Below are 23,001 nucleotides of genomic sequence, written 5' to 3'. Positions count from 1 at the left end.
AGAGGAAGATTAACGCACTTCTTTGAGCGAGAGCAAACACAGCTCAGGATGTTGAACTGAAGGGCGTTTAGTAATAACCCTGCGAGAAGCACTGCAACAAAGGAAGCTCGTACTTTTATTTTAGTTGATGGCGCTTCACGCCCCACAGCGATAGAGGGGCGACAAGAGAAATACTCGGGCAGCGCTGCGGGTTATTTTTCCGGCGCACGAGCACCTTTGTCAGATAGCTCCCAGCGAAAACGAGTCCGCCGCAGCCAGGAATCGTAACCGCCGGCCTTGTGCTCAGCAGGAGAACACCTTTTCCACGTGTCACATCACTGGCTTAAACTGAGGTATGGTACAATCGCCCATATCTTAAACTAGCGTGCGCGACCGGCAGTTTTTTTTTTTTGTGTGTGTTTTCGCCATATGATTGAACTAAGGTCCAAAAAAGGGAGAAGGCAAGTGCATGCCCACAAAGCGTTCCATCATATGGCGCTGACACACTGAAAAGTCGTCGCTACGCACGCTAGTTAAAGATTTGTGCCGCTGTACGTACGTAAGTTACGTAAATCGGGATAAGTGATCTGCTAAAGGTTTCAGCATTACCTACGTTAGAGACGATGACCTTGAAGATATTCTGCTACTTATCATCATCATTTTTTTTTCACCAGGTTATCACTATTATGAAGGCCTATTTCGAACTGTTAAATTGTAAAGGTGAAGTTTAAATAAATCGTATGAAGGCTCATCAGAGATAAATGTGGCAGCTTTATTTGAGAAAAACATAAATAAAACACACGAATGAATCCAGGCGGCCAATAGTCCCAAAGATCTATAAGGGGGCGGCTGAGGTCAACATGACGACGATGATGGCTATCTGCACGTGAACACGATAAAGCCAACACTTGCAGCCCGTGATTTGCTCATTAGATTCAGAGAAAAGCGACACATAAAGCAAGGTACCTGCGAGCTCTTCTTGGACTTGACGTAAGTGTTAATGCAGGATGCAGGCGCCCTCTGCACGCAGCGTTCATGGACAGTATACCTGCAAACTGCAAGGACAAAAAGAACACAAATAGCGGGTTAAATAGCGTGTGCTGCCATGATTTTATGATGGAAAACAAAACATGCGGTGCCATTTCAATGACACTAAACTAAAATCTAGCCAGCAAGTGGTGCTACGGTGGTACGAACGCGCATTCTTGCAGTACTCACGCGTTTTATTGCATGCTGTGCAAGCGCTACTTCTCGTGGTAGCTGCATCCGCAACAAGAAATAGTTTGGTGTTTCCAGTCGTTATTGCTTAAAGGTGTTTTTATTTAGGCTGATTAAAGTTTGCGCTCCTGTGCTTTCGATCCACCGGCTTTCTTAAAGGGGTCCTGCAACACTTTTTCTACATGGTCACAAAACGCTGCCGATCGGTAGTCGAGGCTCCTGAGAACACGCCAGCCAAACATTATAGCGCAGCACGCGGCCTGGGATTTACAATCAATTCTCAGTCAGCTAGAAATAGTACCCTCTTCTCTCGACAAATGATGCCATATACCCAAATGACTGTGCCATATACCGAAGTTCACGGCCACTCGCTGATTTGAGCACCGTGAGATCATAGTTACCGCGACCGCCGCGGGAGGCCGCCACGTGCCTCCCCCCACCCCCCCACCCCCCCTTTTCGCGCTCGCGATCACACTGAAAGTAAGCGGCGCGTTCGAAGAAAAAAAAAAAAAAACGCCAGGCCTGCGCGGAAAGCGCAGCACAGTCACAGCGAAAGCTCGAAGAGCGGCATTTCTAGAGCCCGTTATAAACTCTCTTGCCCGTTATAGCCCGTTATAAACTAATACAACTACACAAGAAACGTACCCACTACCCCACAAATCATAATTTTTGTGAAGTTGGGAAGCACCCACTACGTCATTATTCGTCATTCTGCGGAGAAGCGAGGTACCTCTGTAAGGCATTATGTGCAGTTTCTTGATGCGACGGCTGATGAAGATGAAGAATTATGACTGAGCCTTTTGCAATGGGTTGGAAGCTTTAAAGGATCCACTAGTTTCGTAATTAGCACTGTGCGACGTCCGGTCGTTATTTCGCTCTCCCACCACGCTTTATAATATACGCTAACATGAGAAAGAGATAGAGAGAGGGAATTAACTTTATTGAGACCATGAGGAAATGGATCATGGGAGCCTTATGGGCTTCCTTGGCAACCAATAGAAGTGCAGTTGCGAGGAACCCACTACGCTATAAATCATCATAATTTTTGTGAAGTAGGGAAGCAGCCACTATGCAATTTTTCGTCATTCTGCGCAGAACCGTGGTACCTGCTTAACACCTGTAAGGCATTATGTGCACTTTGTTGATGCTGTGGCTGATGACGATGAAGAATTATGGCAGAGCCCTTTGTAATGGGTTGGAAGCATTCAACAACACACTCGTTGCGCAATTCGCATTGTGTGACGCCTGGTTACAGAGTTCGCGTTGTGTGACCCTCGGTTGTTATTTTACTCTTCTACCACGCTACATTACACATGTTAATGTGGTTCCTTCACGAAATAAAGCCTGTATAGGGTCTTTTTGCAAAGCAGCTTCAAGCACCGGCATGGCTCTGAGGTAGAACACTGGGCTCCACGCAGATGGCCCAGGTTCGAACCTCGTTCCATCCTGGATATTTTTTTCCTTATTTCGTTTTCGTTTTCTTATTTCGAGCGATAGTGGTTACGGACACCGGCGACGGCGGCGGCCGCGTACAACTACGGCGCCAAAAACGGCCCTTGTTGTGATCTCATAACAGCTTTCGCTGTAAAAGAAAGAGAACAAGTTCTAAGGTCATGACGCGCGCGCGACGTAACTTCGTTCCCCCGGTACCATCCCTCCCCGCTTAGCGTCCAGCGCGCTCGTCGGGACGAGGGAAAAGAGAGAGCAATTACAGCGTGCAACAAATATCTGTAACTCTGCTCGTACTTGACGGATTCTAAAAACTTTTGCGGAGGTCGATACGCGAGGCAATAAACACCTTTAATAAAGTCATTCGATGGTTACTTAGAAGAGTGTTGCAGGGCCCCTTTAAACAACTCTAATGGAAACGCCCGTGTGCGTGTGCCTGTGTGTGCGTCTACATATTCCAGGCACAGGCACAGGAATGAAGAAGCACGTTAAACGGTTGATGCCTGGCATATACAGTCGACAGTAGTGGGAGTGCATGCGTAAGCCAACCGTCGATTAAACTGCATAAACAAGAAATCAAATGACTGAACAGTTATCTTTCACGCAGACCCCCACGTGTGCCGGATTAGCAGGTGGCGTCCCACGCCTGCCCATGCGGAGATTACGTTTTGTGTCTACTTTTTTTTCCGCCGTTGTGCGCCTTTTCACTTTATAGTCGGCGTTTCTATTGTCTCGATATTTTCCGTTGTGCCCGTGTTTGCACGCCTGTCTTCTTTTATCATGAATCCTTACTAACTAGCTCAACTTTCTGTCATTCTAAGCATCTGCAACCGCGAAAGCTGACGACGAAACGCCCAGCGATGCTTGTTTTCACAACGGAATTTCTTGCATTGCTTCCGCAGCTTTGCCCGCTATGTGTGGAAAGTTATAGGGAGACGCGCCGTAACTCACAGACGCAGCAGAGTCCCTTCTTTCCGAGTCCGACAAGCATGTTCAGGCAGAGATTGCAGTAGGCAGGCCGGTTGAAGTGCTTAAGACGCCACACGTGGTTTCCGTCATCTTTGACGTTCTGCAGAGAAGGAGACCTGATTGTCACTATGCATGAGGATAAACATTTGGGTTATTTATTGGCAGCTCGTTTAGGGCAAGCATTCACACCTACACAAGATGTAACTGAAGAGAGACGTTATACTGATATCTGAAACTGATCGTACATAACTGATTATGAAATATAGAACGAATGACAGTAAAGAAAAATAAGCACTAACGTTTCCGTTTTTTTTTTCGAGGGATTCTTTATTTCTATCATCCCTAGTCATTTCGCATATAACATAATATACACGTGTTATTAGTCGCGCAGGCGTGCCAGTACTGTGCACCCCGTTTCCTTTCGTCGCACTTCGCGTTAGCTTCGCCATGCAGCCGCGATAAAACTGACGCAACGTTTCACGACGTGTTTGAACAATCGCTCGTGTAGAAGAAAACGTAACACAACGCAACAGCATGAGCACATTCTTTCGTAATTTGGTGACGAATCAAGAATCGACCGAGACGAACAATATGCCCTGATAACAGGCGCACTCGAGCTGCGGAGCTTCGGTAATGGTCACTCACCGCATCTAGCCCGAGCAGCACAAGCAGCGGGATGGTGGTCATGCCGCCGCGCTTCCATTCTTCGAGCGACACAGTCCCGTCGGCGTCGTAGTCAATCTCCACCATCATCTCCTGAAGAATCTGCGTTGGAAAGTGCGAGTTTTGAGAGATAGATGCAGATCGGCGGTATATATGCACGCGCGCGTACACACACACACGATAAGTTTAATAGAACAGCGGCGTAGCTTGACAAAACACGCTGCGGGGTTCCTTGGTGATACATTCTTACTTAAAGGGACACTAAAGAGCAAAACGATTTTTCTCGCATTAGTAAAGTAGTCTTCCACGATACCAAAAACACCACGCTTGCTGCGAGAAGACGCTTAATAAGTGAGAAAACGCGCAAAAAGAAAATACAGGTGGCGACGCCACCTTGGAGTTCCCGCACCATTTGCCGTGACGTCACATATTTTTGACGGCGCCTGCTTGGGCCTACGTAGTTCCTAATCGGTTAAATCGAAGTACATTGTCCTCTGAGGGGGCCAGAGACTTGACATAACGAGTTTGTGGAAATTTTGTCGAGCCAGTGGCGCTAAAATACGTTAAATGCTATTTGAAACCTTTTACGTCATGAATTACAAAGTTCGGCGCGAAATTTAAAAATGAAACTTTGAACTTGCTTTTTTCCTCTAATAATAAACCTATGGTGGTGAAATAAACTACACAAGAGTTTTCCGAGCACACTTCATCAATCCAAACCAATTCATTGTTTCTCTTTAGTGTCCCTTTAAAATATTGCAGCGCTACAATTTGACGACGACAAGAGAGAGAAGGGACGTAGCCAGAAAGATTTTTTTATAGGTGGAAGGGTTCAACCACCGTTTATGTCGTTTATGTAGGTTAGTGCATGAGCTTGCATGAGAACGCGTATATATACACATACAGAATTAAAATAATTTTGTTTGAGGGTTGGGGTTAACTCCTTTGGCTGTGCCAATGATGGGGCCATTATTCTGCGACGCTCGCCCGCTGAGCATAAATGGAAAATGCGCAACTGAATCATATAATGGTGCATGCATGCACGACTGTCATTTCCCTAGATTTTGAAGTTTTTTAAAAAGGGAATTGTTTTCACCAATACAATGTTATTGCCCGCGAGCCAAGACTAAAGAAGAAGCTGCTCCCTTGACTTGGTCTAATATAGGGCGTGATAGCAGCAATGACTCACGATAAGATACGCAATGATGAAACAAATGTATGTGTATCAGAAAGGCAAAAACACAAAATATTTCGAAACGCTGAATAAAGGTTCAGGAGGAAATTAAACAAGCGCGAATGACGGCAGTTGTTAACTTATGCGAAGCCGCTCGACCCGAAGGTAATTCGATGCACCTGAGCTCGGTCCCCGCGTATGGCGACAAACTTAATTTGCACGCGTAACCCGCGCTCGCATATTTGTGGAGCGAGGTAGTGCACTTGGCCAGTGGCGCGATTCAAAAGGGTGCATTGCGCAATGACAGAACACGCGACACATTGGCTAGAATTCAGTGCGCGTAAACGTTGGTACAGACAAGAGAACGGAGACAGCGCAATGCACGGAACAACAGCCAACAGACTCGTGAAAAGAATCGGCATTCGCATTATTTCGCTTACCGGCTTCAGCTCTGACACGTCCCAGCCCAGGTACTCGGCGACGCTCATCATTTGATTCACTATGCACTCTGTCTCCTGGAAACAATAACACAGACTCAGTCCACTTGTTGCGTTGCGCGCACGGACACTTTAGAGCAGACACGTACAAAAAGCTTGTTTCCTTCACCGCTGTAGTACAATAGCTTGACAAATGAAGCTGGGAAACAAACAAGCCAATTAAAACGACATGTAGTCAATATAAGGAGCGGTGCGAGTGTTCTGTTGGTGCGCTCACTTGGCTTGTCTGCCCAAGCTTGCTGTTTCACTCAGTTTTTCGAGTCAGGAACCAAACAGTCGATGCGAAAGAGAACTCATTATAATGCAGCTAATTAAGTTGACGGCGCCGAGATTCATGCAAATGTGCCCGCCTCTTTCACTCGCAGGCAAATCGAAATGTATGCCGACAAAATTTGTCAACGATCGGTGCAGGTTGCTGCGGCCCCTAGTCGAATTGCAACGGCGCGGCATAGACTCTGCGTGAATTGAGGCCTCCCATACAGGATTTACTGCTGGCAAAAGGCTCCCCAATTCAGGGTTCTCCATGTTTACTCAGAGGCAACGTTTTCGTTGCACGAAAAAAAAAAAAAACGAAATAAACCCTCGAAAACAAAGAAATAAGATTGCGTGATATCCTTCTCCTGTTTGCTGGGAAAGGCATGACACAACGAAAACAGCTCACGAAAAACACCTGCGCTAAAAGAAATCTAAAAAGCTGTTCCATTTCAATAGCGGACTCGCTGTATAATAGAAAGCAGCCATCCCTGCAGCATCAAAGAAAGGCCACCTGGGACCAACTCCTCAAGCGCTTTCGTAATTGACATTGGCCAACGGAGGACAATTGCCGAGCAGTTGTTCTCGCAAACAGTTGCAGAGGAAGACCTTATTTATTCATTTATATTTTTGTCTGTGATAGGATGAGGAAGGACACATGCCCTGCTCTGTTTTCAGAGTCGTATCATCCTATGCGAAGGTTCGATTCGAAGACAACGCAGTTCTATCAACCGTATACACGTCGCGTACCTGTGTTGCGTGTTGCGTTGCTGGCAACTATACGCCGCCTCGATTACGCTCGCAAAAGTCTTGTGTTTAGGCCCATCCTAAATATCGGGTCATTCTGCATTCTGCGCCGGTAAAGAAGCGCGCCTTCACGAGAGTTACAGACAGGGTAAGCTAATGCAGAGAACGAAGCTATCAATGCAATGCGTTTTCTCACGTCGTATGCGTGATATAGCTACGGTCTCGGCTCGCTATAGTGCAAAAGCCGACGGCACTCTAAGACGCAAAACTCGAACGACTGACGTTAGGCAAGTGAGAAATTTTTTCACGAACAACGATATTTAACACTAGTGTTCGCAGGCCACCAACACTTCTTTCACACGACTAAACAGTTTTTACAGGCTTGTCCCTCCCTGCCCCATCTTCCGAAGCAGGAGCTGAAGTGACGACGCAACGTCCGCAACAACAACATTAATTTCGGGGAGGTCAACATCAATCACTGCGCGAGGTAAGGAGTCCTGTTTGCCAAAGACGCCGCCGGCTCGAAGCAGATGACGCCAAAATTAAACGTCTACATTAGACCAGTACGACGAGTCAAGCATGAACAGCGGAAACTCGCGAGGCAAAAATGATTGCATAAGATGCGTATCTTGCACGTAGAAAATTTGGCAGTGGAGGATATTCTCAACTTTAGCTGGGTACCATCTTAATCGAATGAGCCAGCATTTTAATTTTGGGACCGCTCCCTACGATTAGTGCGCGGCACATTCAGTACATATCGTAAATAAGCTAAGGACCACTTCATTAGACGGTAAATCTACTCAGCCACTTGGTCAGAAGCTACCTCTTGTGCTCTTCTAACAGAACCCGGATTGCAATTCTAAACAAGGTATTAGAAGGTGCAGCAACGAAAATAGAATGAGGTGTTTCGTGAGTACTTACATTGTTGTCAAGGTAACCGTTTCCATCTGTGTCGTACAATCTGAACATGACTGAAACGAAGGAATGCACGCAGGTGTAGTATAAACAAACAACCGTATGAATAAGATGAAAAGACCTGTTGTCATGCCCCATTGAAAATTTCTTGTGCGCCTAAGCTCTGTCCACGTCAAGTTGGGCGGTTTAACTGCTTGAGACACAAGTTTTCTGGTAGCGGTATTATAAGAAGATATGGCCTGGCATAAGAGTAACGTGCAGAATTTTGCCTAAGCGTACGATCCAGAGTGCTGGAGAGCACAATTACGGATAGCTGTAGTGAAACGTCACAAGTGTGGCACAAGCAAGCGCGCACAAAGGTGGCCAATGTGGTATTGATGCTAGCTTGTTAGCGACTTCATTAAGTTAAAAAGGATATAAAACCAGAAAGAACAAACAAAGCATACAAGAGAATTAAAGCTATCTTTGTATATGAGTGATCCAACAAACATGTTAATCTAGAGGCGTAACCTATCAGGTAATATCAGCGGATTATCGAAATTTGAACAAGTGATAACTTCACAAATCATAGACATAGCCCTTCATATCGTGTCTTCTGCTACACAGAAACGAAATGGTACATGCTTGCTTGTTCTTGAGCGGGTGAGCCGAATTTTTCTCCACATTCCTTTCTTCTTTTCACGAATAAGGTAGGCTTCGCACTAGCGCACGTCTTAGCATGTCATAGGTAATGACTAAGGAGCACAAAGACGCATGCAAACACACTTGTGCAGCACGGAAGAAGAAAAATAACGAACATGGTAATTTTTATCTTCGCGCTCACTCTGCGAAATATGCACAAACTAGGTCTTCCAGATAGCTTGTACGTGACGTAATGGACGCAGCTTCTGAACGTACTGGTACTCCAAGATCGCGACTTTGATTACGTCAACGCATGATAAACACGCTGCAATAAACCTGCTTCAAGGTGAAAATGACGCTGTGGCAACGTTATTGGCCTCTTTGCATGAATGACGAAAGAATCAGCATGTGATGTACTGATAACGTTAATGTGACATCACAAACTTCGCGGCTCTCCATGCTGGTACTCTAACATGGCGATTTCAGTGACGTCAGTGCACGTCATCTATTTGCAAGGGCCCTTAAGTCTCACTGCTCTCTCCCTGTGAACGTCAGACACCGCGAGGCGTGCACTCACATTCCAGCTTGTCCTCGGGCCGCCCGGCTTCCATGAGCGAGAGGTAGCAGATGATGTCTTTGAGGGGCACGCGCACCGTGTGCACATCGATGTGGCTGCTCGTTTTCCGAAGAGGCTTCAAGTCCACTGCGCGACAAAACGGCAGCGGGGCGTTTACAAGACCTAATGCGGAGGTCTACTGATAACGTCTTACACGCTACGTTTGTCACCAACGGTGAAAACTGAAGCTAGTAGTTCTCACGGTGGTTAATGCATGCACCATCGATATAATCCGAAAAGTGAGCTTCTCCTATTTGCAAGCACTTCTTTTTCTTTTGTTCGTCGACTGCACGCTGGGTCACATTCGTAAACATGTAAAAAACACCAAGAAAGCCTGCCGGAACAACTTTGCGAAGATTGTATCACTTGGCAATTCCACCACCCCCAATCCCCACAAAACACACACACACACACACACACATATTCAGCCAGTTCCCCGCTGTCAAAACTGTCGAACAGCGAAGCTGCAAAGATGATGATTATGTCTTTCGCTACAAAAAGTCATCATCATCATCATTTCTAGCATCATCATCATAATTTCGTTCTACTTATGTCGTTATCACTAGCCCCTCCGGTCACATGACATGCGTGACACCTACTGCAACTTCAACTATTACTACTACTACCACCACCACTACAACGAACTTAAGAATGACAATCTTTTTAAAGACGTTAGTCTCTCTTGGAACTTAAACGCAGAAATTTTGGTCTGCCTTTCTGTCTTTTTGTTTGTCGGCACGTCACTCGATTCAGCTACCCGGCCAAAGTTGAACCACTTGCTCAAGGGCCAGCCATCTTGAACGGCTGACCAGGTTCATACTTGTGTACATTGTTGATCAAAAAGCAAACATTACGCATATTTGAGGCGCAACATCACTAGGTATGTGTTAGGTGGTGTGTTCCTTTAATAGAAAATATATAGATACGTAATTCTAGAGACCCTAGTTTCTTAAGCTGCGCTGAAACTTGCCTTCCTCCGTGCCCTCTGCACGAGCTCATTGTTGTGTTTCGGTTTCGGTTCAGTATTGCACTGTACGAATGCCATGGGACGCCGCTCTGGTATTCCTGTTTTACCCAAGCGACGTGTAAATAAAAGAGTGTGTGGAGAGTACTCGTCGAGTGCGGACGTTTCTTTTGCTTCGGCGCTTCGCGCGAAACCGCGTGTTCGGGCTGGCTGGCGTCCCCGCCGGTCGCGTTGGTCACCGGCGGCCTTCGCCTGCTGCTGCGCCGGGCTACCAGCCCGCAATACAGCACTCATGTTTCCCGACGTATTGCCAAATGGCATCCATATCTCACGCAGCGCCTCTTCTATCGTCTTTAGACGACATTTGCAGCGAAACACGCAGATACGCGGCCAATTTTTTTGAGGGACTCGTTTATATGTTAGACACAAATGAACCAACTTCTACTACCATTACTATTACTACGGCAACCACGGCACAGCGTATAGACTAAGACAGCTCGGCCGTAAAGAGAAAGGCTAGAGAACTGGGTTGAGGACATAAACGGACAAGAAAAAGTCCTGCCACTGAAACGTTAACTACAGTCTGATATTTCCCGCGTACACCCACCCTTCAGCCATCCGTCACTTCTGAAAGCGTGGGAGAAGCTCGGAAACGTTGGATAGTCGAACGAGCCCTGTTTCACCGGGGGCCATACTGTGTTCTACGAACGGCTTCCGACATTTCAGTCGCTCAAGCAGCGCACATTTGTCTCTCCGTAGAGTGCAGCTGCGAGCGTGGAGAAGTACTGCAGCAGAGAGACGCCGATGACCCGCGAGATCACGCTAGGCACCGTCGGAGAGGGAGACAGCAATGACGTATGCGTCCGCCCACGAATGAATGTAACAGGCGGGAAAGACATGGAATGCCTCCACGCAGAACGACAGCTGTAGCTCGACTCGCGCCCACGTTACAGACCCAGGCGCTGAGAAAAAAGTAGAACCCTTCTCTCTTTTTCTTTCTCCCCCCCCCCCCCCCCCCACCACACACACAACTAAACAATGATAATACGCTTATTGTATCGTAGTATCGGTAGGATTGTAGTGATATTTTTAACACTACATAAGCACCGAATCAAACCTTTTGCATGCGTGATGTCACAAAGATGAGACAGCTCAGGCGTCACATTACGTGTAAAAAGAAAAAAAAAAAAACAATGTTTACAGTAGCGATCTTGCTCGGAAAAAAGAGAATGAACCAGTGCGCCAAATGTTTCGAGCAGTTACGTTGTTCTTCGTAGCCGAGAAGATGGATGAAAATATAGTGTCCTAGACCCATGGCCATACTGTCTACCCTCTGAGCCCTTTCGTTCACAAACACGTTATTTACTTATAGGCAAGTTACGCAATCCAGAAGGTATTATGCGTTTCTTCGGACAACAGCAGCGACGACAAAATAAAATGCTCGATAGTAGATTTGAGTAACGCTCACCGCTGTGCACGAGCAGGGAGCTGTTTGACTTTCTGGAAGAATTTCGGGACACTTGGCTCTGGTTGGGCGAGGAATCGGTCGAATCGCCGTAGTTCTGCGTCACCGTCACCACCGGGTGGATAGAAGCACTTCCTGCGTGTCCAGAAAAAAAGTACCACTCAAAACTACACACGTGCGCCAATTATAAAAAAGAAAAAAAAGGAATAAGAGAAACTCGAATAATACTACTGGATGTATGCAACGCCGTCTGCATGCTATAGGGATTATTACACACGCTTTGCAAGACGACGTTCGTAGTCGGAATAAATACTCACCTACAAAGCAATTCATCTTTCTCCACAAAAGAGAAAGGAAGAACCAGAAATGCTCACGAAATGAAGCAATATAGCAAAAAACCGTAGTGCCGTACCCTTGAAGTAAAATGTCACCGACTAAACGGGATAAAAACAAGCGACGTATTTTTATCCCGTTTAGACCGTGAAGCAATGTGCTTTTGTTAGCGAACGAAGTACAGCTTACTGTACAACAAATCAGGGAGAGAGAAGAGAGAGAGACGAAGAAGAAGGTCGGAAGGTTAAAGAGATATTAGCATCCGGTTTGCTATCCTGCACCGAGGTGCGGACACAGGGGTCGGAAAGAGGGTGTAGAGAAAGAGAACAAGAGGAAGAAAAAGCGCGTACGCGCAAAAACAAACAAACAAACACGAATAAAGAACAGCACACCCAGGAAGAGCGTTCTGATTACAGTCGCTCAGAAGGGCCAGTCGATCGCAAGAGTCGCAGTAGCGCTTGCAGGGCCTTTTTCTGCGACGTTGTGTCGTGTCGATGGCGTAGAATTCTCTTACGGCAGAGGTCGGTCGCCTAACTTGTTGAGTGCGTTGCAAAGGAATAGTCATTTTGGATAAAATGAAGCCTTGAAGACGCAAGCATTTTCTAATGATATTGGCATTAAAGCGTCAAATAAGTGTCCGTCACCTCATTCGCCGACTGCTACACTTAATAGAGAAACACTCACTGATAATATAACACAGCCTTTGACTCGCTGATATGTAATGGTGTTTTCTTAATGCAGCCTTTCTTTTTATCGAACGCACCTGCTTGCAATAAATGCGGAGATCAATGGAGTAAAGATTGTCACAGCTAAAGATCTCGTTATTATGCGGACTTAAGGAACAGTGACGACTTTCAGAGCATCACCCTTTGCTCTAGGAAAGTCGTGACTAACGTATTTGCAGCTGTCGAGAGTGTCAGTCATTTCTTGAGTGCGTGAAAACTTTCGCTCAGACACTCTCTCACGTCGAAGTTGACGCTGACTGCAGTGAGAGAATAGCAAAACGATGAGTCACGCGGTACACCACTTCGGATGTCGATGGCATCTCTTACTCTGCTGCTTCAGCTGTTCGGCGTGATTGACAAGAGACGGTGCATCTCCGATGTTACGCTTGGCCGCCTGACATCATAGCAAACGAGCTTTTACAAGAACAGACATAAATAAAGTATATCGTTCAAAGTAAAACGAAACGCGCAAGCGTGAAGTGGGTGGTCGTGCCTAAACGAATGACGAAAAATGTTGACCTGTTCTTACCGGACACAGGAGCCAGAAGGACAATGAGAGGGGAAAAGTGTGGAGGTCAACTTGAAGGAAAAATCCGCTGTGATACACTACACGGGGAACGCGAGATTGGGATCGAGGTTGAAAGATTAGAGCCTATCGGAAAAGATAAGAACGAGAAACAGGGTTCCTACACACGTCATCACAATCGGTCACTATTGCCACACACTGACACGGCGTGATATCCACTGTACATTAGAACAAAAAGGAATTGCTGCTACATCCACTTGTGCAAATCTGATTTCTTATATACCGCATCAGTGCGTTCGTCAAACTCAGCTGCGATGGCTTATAGGAGGTCTGCATTACAAGATAGTTTGCTTTGATAAAGGCGAGCTAGCGCAATCGCATGCGAGACTCTCCGTACATCATATCGAATTCAGTCAGTTTCTGCAATTTTTGATGACTAAGTGATCACACGAAATAAATGACTACAAAATAACATATATCAGTGTATAACGTGAGCTGAGAAATGCATCAAACTTCTTAAAGGAAAAGCGAGTCCTTTGCGATGGGAAAAACCAGTGAACTTCAACCGTAGTTTTCATTACAACATTAATTCTACTTGGTCCGCCCTAATTAATGGGTATGTTTCAGAGGTCATGCGCTCATTCTGGTCCAATCCTACACAACAGTGAATGTCGCCTGCGTACAGCGGGTGTACTTGTCAGCTAGGCCCTTACCCCGCCTTGTCCCCCTGAATATTAGTCTTTTCGATCTCTCTCTCTCTCTCTCTCTCTCTCTCTCTCTATATATATATATATATATATATATATATATATATATATATATATATATATATATATACACTCCTATACATGCACCGATGGAGGTGAAAATGCTAGAGGCCCGTGTACTTTGATTTAGGTGCACGTTAAAGAACCCCCGGTTGTCAAAATTTCCGGAGCCCTCCACCACGGCTTGTCTATTATATATACATACACTGGAGGGAGCTCTGGCGCTAGTGTCAATGGCCTACGCTTATCCTGGATATATATATATATATATATATATATATATATATATATAAGGCTTAAATGCGGAAGGGTAACTTCGGTTGCCGCAAGGTTATAAGTATTTTAAGAGTAAATGCGCCTTCATAAAAAACAACTTTATTGTCGACGTTTCGATCGGAGACCGATCTTCATCAAGATCGGTCTCCGATCGAAACGTCTTTCATCTCAATACACTTATGTCCTCCTCCCTTCTTAGAAAATACTGAAAACACCGCTTTCGTTCACGCGATATCGCAGTGTCAACGTCAGCGCCTCACAGTCAATATGCGCATTGACTGCTGTTTTGCATTACGGCATATGCTCATATTGTGAACGGTGAGGCGCGTAGACATTGCATGAGCATACAATGTACCATTGAATGAATGCTAAAGAATTTAAAAAAAGCGGTACACGAAGGCTTGACTTCACATAAATTCCTACATGTGAATTGTGTCTGCATAAGTTTTCATCTCGTTTTTAAATCACTTGTACCGTCGTCGGATGTATAAGTCAACTGAGCAAAGGTTGCTTCTTGAAAAGTTACCTAGGCCCTTTACGCGCATGAGATGATTTGAAAGCCAAGCGTATGAGACGATTTGAAAGCCTTTGAAAGACGTTTTTTTTTTTTTTCACGCGAACGCTGCACATACGAAGTTAACGCACAGCTCGCACGCCTCCAGCCACGGTGTCTTAAGTGCGAAGCATTTCTTAGCGAACCTCTGGCACTTTATCTATCTATCTATCTATCTATCTATCTATCTATCTATCTATCTATCTATCTATCTATCTATCTATCTATCTATCTATGTATGCGTCACAGATGATTGACAGTTTATGTCTACCCAGGAACGGCGAGAACAGACATTGGTAATTTAAATGCGAGAGCGTTAAGACTGACATCGGCAGCGTTGACACGACGAATGGAAAGAATAAAAAATTAGGATCCCAGCTGGAATCGAACCCATGCATTCTGCCTGGCAATCAGGTATTCTACCACAGAGCCACGCCAGGTCTATAAACTGGTTTGGAAAAACAGCCTATGCAGGCGTAATGTCAGTGCAACGTCAATATGGGTTGTGGTGCTGGCTATCTAATTTTACACGAAAGCAATAAACAATATATGTACTCCTACGATACTGATGTCATATCAGATTAACGTCTGTGGTTCCAGTGTTGGCTTCGTTCTTATAGCAATCTAATAAACATTCCATTTGTATTGAGCAAGCTATATTGAAGCATTCCTAGACCCCGGAGGAATACATTAACGAAAGTTACGTATGATATTCACATGATCGCACCATGAAGTGCACATAGTTTCGATAATACTGACGTTTGTACTCTAACGTGAAGGCTGACGTTACGTCGCACTTTAAGTTACCCTTTAAACGCCAGTGTTGTCGACGTGCCTGGTAAGCTCACGATGTGCACACAGCTTCTACACTTACAAAAACACGTCGATCCGCCTCGTAACGCTTGGCTCAAAGCCATAAAATACAGCATAGAAGCACTCGCTGACTGCTTCGCATGAAACCGATTCCCACAACGCGTGGGGTCTGCCGAATTTTTTTGTTTTTGCTATTTTTTTGCACCGTTTCGCGATCACGCCGGATTTTTTACCTGATGAGGCCTATGATTCTATCGCCATACTAATTTTATTTGATGAAAGCAAGCGCAAACGCATACATAAGGGATTAATAATGAGTGACACGGAGAAAACTATCAGTGCCGTAGTTGCAGGATTTCTTTTGCAATTCCCTGGCATATAATAGTGCGCTCACCAATGCCGCAATCTACTCGGCGACTCCGTCGCCCAGTAAAGTACATATGCATGTACATATGCAGTAAAGTACATATGCATGCAGCATGGCGCGCACATGTGGCGCCATGCTGACATATTATTACGGCACGCATTTTTAAGCCTATGCGACCTATCACTGGTCACAAAACTTCAAAAGACAAAAAGCTCAAAATAATTTTTTTTCCTTCCCATGAAATTGGGTCTGGAGATTATATATATATATATATATATATATATATATATATATATATATATATATATATATATATATATATATATATATATATATATATATATATATATATATATATATACGGCATATGTCACTGTCTCAATGTTATTATCCTTCTTTCAGGCATACGTGTGCAGCATTTGCAATGTTAAATGGTATTTTAATTTAATGTTAACGCGATCTGCTCGTAAATTTATTCTCGGTTGTATAGACTTAGCTCGTGTTCTCAAAGCTTTGTAGGTGATAGCAACTGAACCTGTTTACGGTGTCGCGTAGCTTTTTTTTTCTTTTTTTTCTAAGAAGGGCTATCACTACCGGTGTCACTAGTTCGCTCCCCATAGCGTTTGTTACTCCCCATCAACGTCTTAGTACTGCGGTAGCGTAAACAGCATACGTTTGTTTTGCGGTGCGAGTCATATTTGAGCGGTGGCCTTCAAAGATGGCTATTCTGACTCACCTTCGTTAAAAGTCTACACGTCGAGACTGCCCTTTCCAGCTCCTTCAAGTCCAACCCCAGAGACAGCATCGACATGTAGAGGGCATTAATTTGACCGGCTGCAGTAATCTGTCGGCTCAGTGTGCGCAGTGGTTACACACTAGTGTACTACGTCAATGATCCGCACGAGCAGAGACAATGGAACTACGAGCCCTAACAATAACGACTATCCGTTCATCTCACATCGCTCACGAATAATATAAGTACAACGCTTAGTAACGTAGCGCAACGCTATGATTCAGACGGGCAGCCAGCCACTTGCGCGTGTGTGCGACGTGCTGTCGAAAGCGCTCGCTGCGCCTGGCACATTCGACTATGCGACTGTGCCGCGCCTGCAGCCGAGACTCCGCCTGCTAACAAACATGGCCTCAGCGAGGCGTGGTACGCACCGCATTGGAAAGTTGACAGCCTGCGGTCTACTATCAATGAAGAACAGCGCACACGCCGGTGTAAAGGAATATCATTCTTTACTTCGTGGACAATGCTCGCGGATGTACGCTGAGCTGTCGTTTCCAGCACTCCACCAGTGAAAAGCAGCTGTGCACAATACTTATCTTCGCATTGTGCACGCTGCGCACGGACGGCTCAAACTTGTTTTTCCTCAGCCGCCCTTGTATTCTTTACTTCTTTTAACTACTTATTTGCGCGCCGCACATGTGCCGTCACGGGCGTAGTCAATTCATTTTCTATGCATCGCCACAGTGAAACCTAGTAGGGAAGTACGCGCTATGTACTTATAGGAAACGCAGCATGTACTCAACGACTCGGAACAAAGGCGAAGTGGAATATCTCCTTCATGCTCGCCCGTGTGAGCTAATCAAGTCGCAGAATGGAGCTCTCTATTCGCGCCTTTTTAAAAGAACACGAGGCACGCCATTGTTCACACGTGGGATGCTGACCTAGCTGCGTTTCTCTCTGGAAAAGGTTTGTGGGCGTTGAAGGCGCGTTTCCTCACCGCGAGTATAGGTGCACAAGACTATCGCTTTATTTCTACATGCCGCTTTCCAAAAGGCTAGTTGCAGGTGTTTATAAACTCAGCGACATTAATTAAAGCGTAACACACTGCACGGGCAAGTGTCGGTCACCAAATGAATAAAATGAAGACATTCTTGTGTTCGTATTAATCTGTGTAATCTCATGTTACATGTTTCAGTACCGCATTGTGTAGGCCACTCCCATGCCGAGCTCCATCATACTTGCAGTATCTGTTGCCGAAACGAAGTAGATTGCGCGGTTGTTTTCGCTATGTATTCCTAAGTAAATCATTGGTTTCAACTGCCAAAATAAACGAGCTTAGGGACTTGCGAGCGAAAAAGGCAACGAAAACAACACGCCTTACTGCCGGCCCAACTCTACATGTAACCGCTGCAGACGTACAAACAAATTCAATTGAAAAGAATAAACACGAATGCATTGTTGCAGGTGCGATATATGAAAGGAGAATACTTGTAACAACTTCAGATAAGAAAACGTTGTTTCGATACGCGTAGCTTGGTTCGGCGGTAGTCAAGCATTCGCTTGAAAAGCCGTCGCCATAAAAAGGTAGAATCTCCCCACCACTGTCCACATAGCGGCGTCTTCATTGCGTTGTTCCCTTTAACGTTTTCTAAACCTGCACTTCTGTCTCGATCACAGAGAGAGGGGCGAGAGAGAGGTAACCTTTTTTCTGAGCAATTCTGAGTTCCATTCGTCACTGTACAGAAGTACACGTGAATCACCAAGACGATGATTCACCGGTACTCCGACAGCGGCGACTGAGTGCGTGAGTACACTTGTCAGGACCTCTTTCTTTCATTACTCATGTTTTTTGTTTTTTGTTTTGTCTTTCGAATCCAACGTTATTCTTGCATAGTGAAGCCAATTCTGAAACTTTTGTTGGGCGTTTTTTCCTGTTCGCATTTAAGTGACCGTGCTTTGTCTTTTCAGATGCTATGGAAGGAAGCTGTTGCTCCTCGCGTTCATTTTTTTCTTACACATCATCATCTTTTTTTTTTTTTTTGTTTCGCAGATGCATCTAATCGCTCACAACCTTTTATCTTTATTACTGTCGTTTTTCTAGGAACAGTAATTCATTTTCGTTGGAGCACATATCGTTTTGAATGCATCGCAGGTTTTTCGCAGTGATATATCACAACTTCAGTTTTTTTCTTTTGTCTTTATTGGATGCATGCACGTCTTCTTTTTCATGAATTTATCTAATATGTATTTGTTGTCTCCTGCCAAATATAGCCTTTAACAATAATTTCCGGGGTTTTACGTGCGAAAACCGTCATATCATTATGAGGCACGCGGCAGCAGAGGGCCTCCGACTACCCGGGGTTCATTAACGTGCACGGAAACCTCAAGGAGCATGTGCCTCTAGCATTTCGCTTCCATCGAAATGCGACCGCCAAAGCCGGGATCCCCCCCCCCCCCTCATAGAAAAAAATACTGGTGTACCACAGTTATCTTGCTGTTGAACTCTGCAGGGGCCTGCCTCGTATGTTGTACTTTGCAAATACCTTACTGCCCCCACCATTCCTCATATCTAACATGAAGCAATAAAGTACCGCTTGAATTATTCTTTTATTCGTATCAGGCACTGTATTGATGCGAAAATAAAAGTCATTGTCATTGTCATTCATCGGTCGACCTGTTAATGCGCTTCGTGTGAGCTTGCAGAATTGGCCCTAGTGAAGACCTGTATTCAATGAACGACTTGTAATCAATTCGTTTCGTAGATAATCCTGGGATTGATCCATCGATGAATTACTCGTAATAAATTAATTTTGCAGGTAATCTCGTGATTGATCAATTGCATTTTTCATTCGCTAACGCTCACTGCCACTCGCTAACGGGGTCGTGCCACTCAGGAGCCTCGTGGATACGAATGTTTCGACGGGTAAATCTCGGCGCTCAGCATTTGTTTCGTCATATTAACGCTCCGCTGGATATTGGCTTGCTATTTGAAGCAGCGCTGCCATGGTTCGATAGCGATGGCCGCATCGGACGTTGATCCTAGAAAATAACCTGGAAATTCTCCGTTCATAAATCGTCAGTGAAGATAAATAAACCTGTGAAGGGCTGCATAGAATGCGCTGAAGGAGCCAGGTCAGCTAATTTTATTTGATCTTTTTCTGGAACGTTAAGTTTAGGAAGAAAGTAACACAAATATAATCAATAACATTTTAGTAATTGCTCAATGTCTTTCTTTACGCAGTAGTTATCGAAGGCTGTAGTTGTAATTAATTACGTTTTTTCTGCAACGTGTACTACGATGCTGCCTTATTGTGGGGCGCAAATTACATTGGTGTAACGGTACTACCCTTTGAGGTACGTGGAAGGCTGTGAGCATGCGCCCCGTCTAATCGCCTAAGGAAGGGGGCGGCAAGGTCTCTACCATAGTTTTACTCAGTCGGACGCGTCCCGTCATTATTGAAAGGGCAGGATTACGGTCACGTAAGTTTCTGACGACAATGGCGGCAAAAGATTCCTGATGTTGCATTCCAACAGCTGTTTACTTTCCGTCTTCATTCCCGAAAAGCCAGCGACCAAAAGCAGGCCAATGTGAGAAGCACGTAATCGCTTTATTTTCATTTTTTTCGTTCATTGTGAGTTATGTTGTCTTTTTGACCCGACCAACGAAAGGGGGGGGGGGGGGGGAAGAAGAACGATAAAAAGATCACGTAGCACGTGATCTTTTTTTACGAGACGGCAGCTGACCAATAATCCCTCGCATGCTACCTGAAGGCATCAAGTCTGCCAGTACGAGACCCTCGCTATGAATGAAGGAAAGAAGGTGACCTTTAAGGGCTCGTTCTTTTTTTGTTAGACACAATATTAATGAGAACTAACAGACAATAATGCTACGTGACGCCAACAGGCAGAAAAAGAGTGTTCTACACTCGCCGCCACGGCTGCGATCGGCGCTGACTAACACTCCTAGGTTTATATGCACATATATACCCCATGAAGTGGACGAGGGGATGACCAACGCCGTAGCTCAGTGGTAGAGCATCGGACGCGTTATTCGAAGGTCGCAGGTTCGGTCCCTGCCTGCGGCAAGTTATCTTTCCGTCCACTTTACATTCTTCACATTTATATTCTAAATACTACAGATAACACCCCCTATACTTTCCTTGGCATTATTGTCTGTTAGTTCTCATTGACAAATAAATGACTAATTTTTGCGGAACACTGGCCGTTAGTGTTCTAGTCTGTATCAAGATACATTTTGTAAAAGGCGAAATAAATATTTCTCCATCTTGTCGGTTTTCCAGCCTTAGGCTGGCCACAACAAGCAGCCGCCGCTCAGCGGCCGTCGCTATAAAGTGGCCGCCCCAAAGTCGCGCTTATTTTGTCGTCTACAAGTGTGTTTGTTGCTGTGGTGAGATATCGCGTGCAATACGACCGATTCTTTCGTCACCTTACGTGCATTTAGCTCCTTGGATTCTTTTTCTGCTTTTCAGCGTTTGGTGTATGTACTTCTCTATCTTCTCTTACTTTCAGAGCGCCCGTGTGCGTTCCCATTTTTTCTTAATAATGGGAGTGTTACCACATGAAAGAAACCAACAATAATAAAAAATTACACCATCTCTCGCTAAAGGGAACCATGTGTGGATGCGAAGCACCGGGCCGTCAGTGTCAGCGCCAGTGTCAGCGCTAACGTTGACACTGGCGCTGACGCTTGCGCTTTTGCTGGCGCTAACTCTGACACTGGCGGCGGCGTTGACGCTGGCGCTCATCGCGGCGTTGCGCAGGAGAGAATGAGGCACGCGCGCTCCGTCATTTTATACCGCGGAACTACCGTGCCGCCCCCAGCGGAATATGCAACTGTCGCACCACCTGTCGTGCGCGCCGCTCCGTAAAGTAGAAGATTCCTAAAGGAGAGAGGGGGGAGCGTAGGAGAGGATAGAGGGGGAGGGGACGCGCGCGCCGTTCCGTAGAGTAGAGGATTCCTAGAGGAGAGAGAGGGGGAGCGTAGGAAAGGAGAGAAAGGGGGAGGCGACGCGCATGCGCAGTGGGGGGTGGACGCCGCGGGACGCGGGAGAGAGAGATGGACAAAGCCCCCGCCATAAGCTGCTTCGCATCTAAAATGTTTAATAGGTGAGCGTCTTTCACTTGCTCCGTTACACAGTCTATTCGGGTGTCCACAGCCAAAGCCGCCTGTTGCCACAGCTGTTCCGCAGACGCAGGCTGCCATTAGATGTGGTTGGGCGCCCGCAGCAGCTCTACGGACGCGCGCTGCCAGCCATTTCTAATGAAAGCCTGCGTCTGCCGCGCTCCTGCCGACACCTAACTGTTTAATGAAGCATGCGAAAGAACCACACCTCTTAAATGTACTTCACGCATGTAATCGGCATGCAGTGGCGGAACGGGGTGACCGCGTTCGTTGTACTTTGGACCCAGCGGCAGCAGCACCGCTCGCTTGGAAAAGCGGTACCACGACAGGAATCCCGCGTCGGTATACGCCTCTACGGTATTCTGCCGATCCCTGAGAGCTGGGCGTAACGGCGGCATGCAACGACATGCTTCATCCTGTGAAATTTCTTCCATGCGGCCAACAAAATCCGCGAAGTCGGCGATATTGCCGCAGTAGTCGGCCATTTTGTTTGACAAGAAAACAACGAAAGCGACTACCTACCCTTAAGGTAGGTAGTCGCTCTACTTTACTTTCCTGTAGACAAGTGCCGATGTAAGTGTACCTTAAGTACAAGATTGCTCTGTGAAACGCGTTAAGCGCCGATCGGATACTTAAGTCGTAAGTTAAGGATAAGTTTCGTTTGTGAATACGGGCCTTAGAATACGGATCCGAACTGTCGTCTCAACGGAAGTCCATCAAGGCTTTATTGAATTATTTACGGAGTGGTGGCTTATTAAACAGACTATAATGCTGCCTTTCTTCAGCTTCCCTCCCAGTGCAGAGGGAGAGAGAGAGAGAGAGAAGGAATATAGGAAAGGCAGGGACGTTAACTAGACTATACATCCAGTTTGCTACCCTACACATGGGGAGGGGAATAAGGGAGTAAAAGAGAGACAGAAAGAGAGAGAGAAGGCGAGACACATTTCACAACACATGGAAAAATCCGTAAACGGGTGTGGGTGCTCGAGCCGCCGTTTCGACAAGTTGACTTGTCTTCTTGAAGGCTGGAACTGATTACCTCGGGAAATCAATTCCAGCCTTGAAGAAGACAAGTCCACGTCGGTTCAAGCATCAGTTCCAGCCTTGAAGAAGACAAGTTTACAGATTTTTTTCATCGAAAGCTTCCATCGTCCACTTCCTACCGTTTTTCGGATTTCAGAATACAGAAGTCTTTCATAACTCCTATGCTGTCTTCATGCTCTCCTATAGACAGCC

The 23,001-nt window shown here is 45.7% G+C and overlaps 1 protein-coding gene across 2 annotated transcripts in view; it reads right to left on the bottom strand.

The window, feature by feature from the left end:
- The window catches only part of LOC119393244 (diacylglycerol kinase beta), a 405,235-nt gene that overhangs the window by 35,252 nt on the left and 346,982 nt on the right, over nt 1-23,001 (bottom strand). For both annotated transcript variants that reach the window (XM_037660161.2, XM_037660163.2), the window contains 7 exons: nt 11,533-11,664; nt 9,062-9,187; nt 7,870-7,919; nt 5,893-5,967; nt 4,261-4,380; nt 3,598-3,715; nt 946-1,034 (listed from right to left, as the gene is read on the bottom strand). In XM_037660161.2, coding sequence (XP_037516089.1) covers nt 946-1,034; nt 3,598-3,715; nt 4,261-4,380; nt 5,893-5,967; nt 7,870-7,919; nt 9,062-9,187; nt 11,533-11,664 — 710 coding nt within the window. The remainder of the gene's footprint in view (nt 1-945; nt 1,035-3,597; nt 3,716-4,260; nt 4,381-5,892; nt 5,968-7,869; nt 7,920-9,061; nt 9,188-11,532; nt 11,665-23,001) is intronic.

The sequence above is a fragment of the Rhipicephalus sanguineus genome, chromosome 5, assembly GCF_013339695.2.
Source record: "Rhipicephalus sanguineus isolate Rsan-2018 chromosome 5, BIME_Rsan_1.4, whole genome shotgun sequence".
Classification (NCBI taxonomy): domain Eukaryota; kingdom Metazoa; phylum Arthropoda; class Arachnida; order Ixodida; family Ixodidae; genus Rhipicephalus; species Rhipicephalus sanguineus.
Note: the sequence above shows the minus strand (reverse complement) of the source record. Positions and strands in the feature narration are given on the sequence as shown.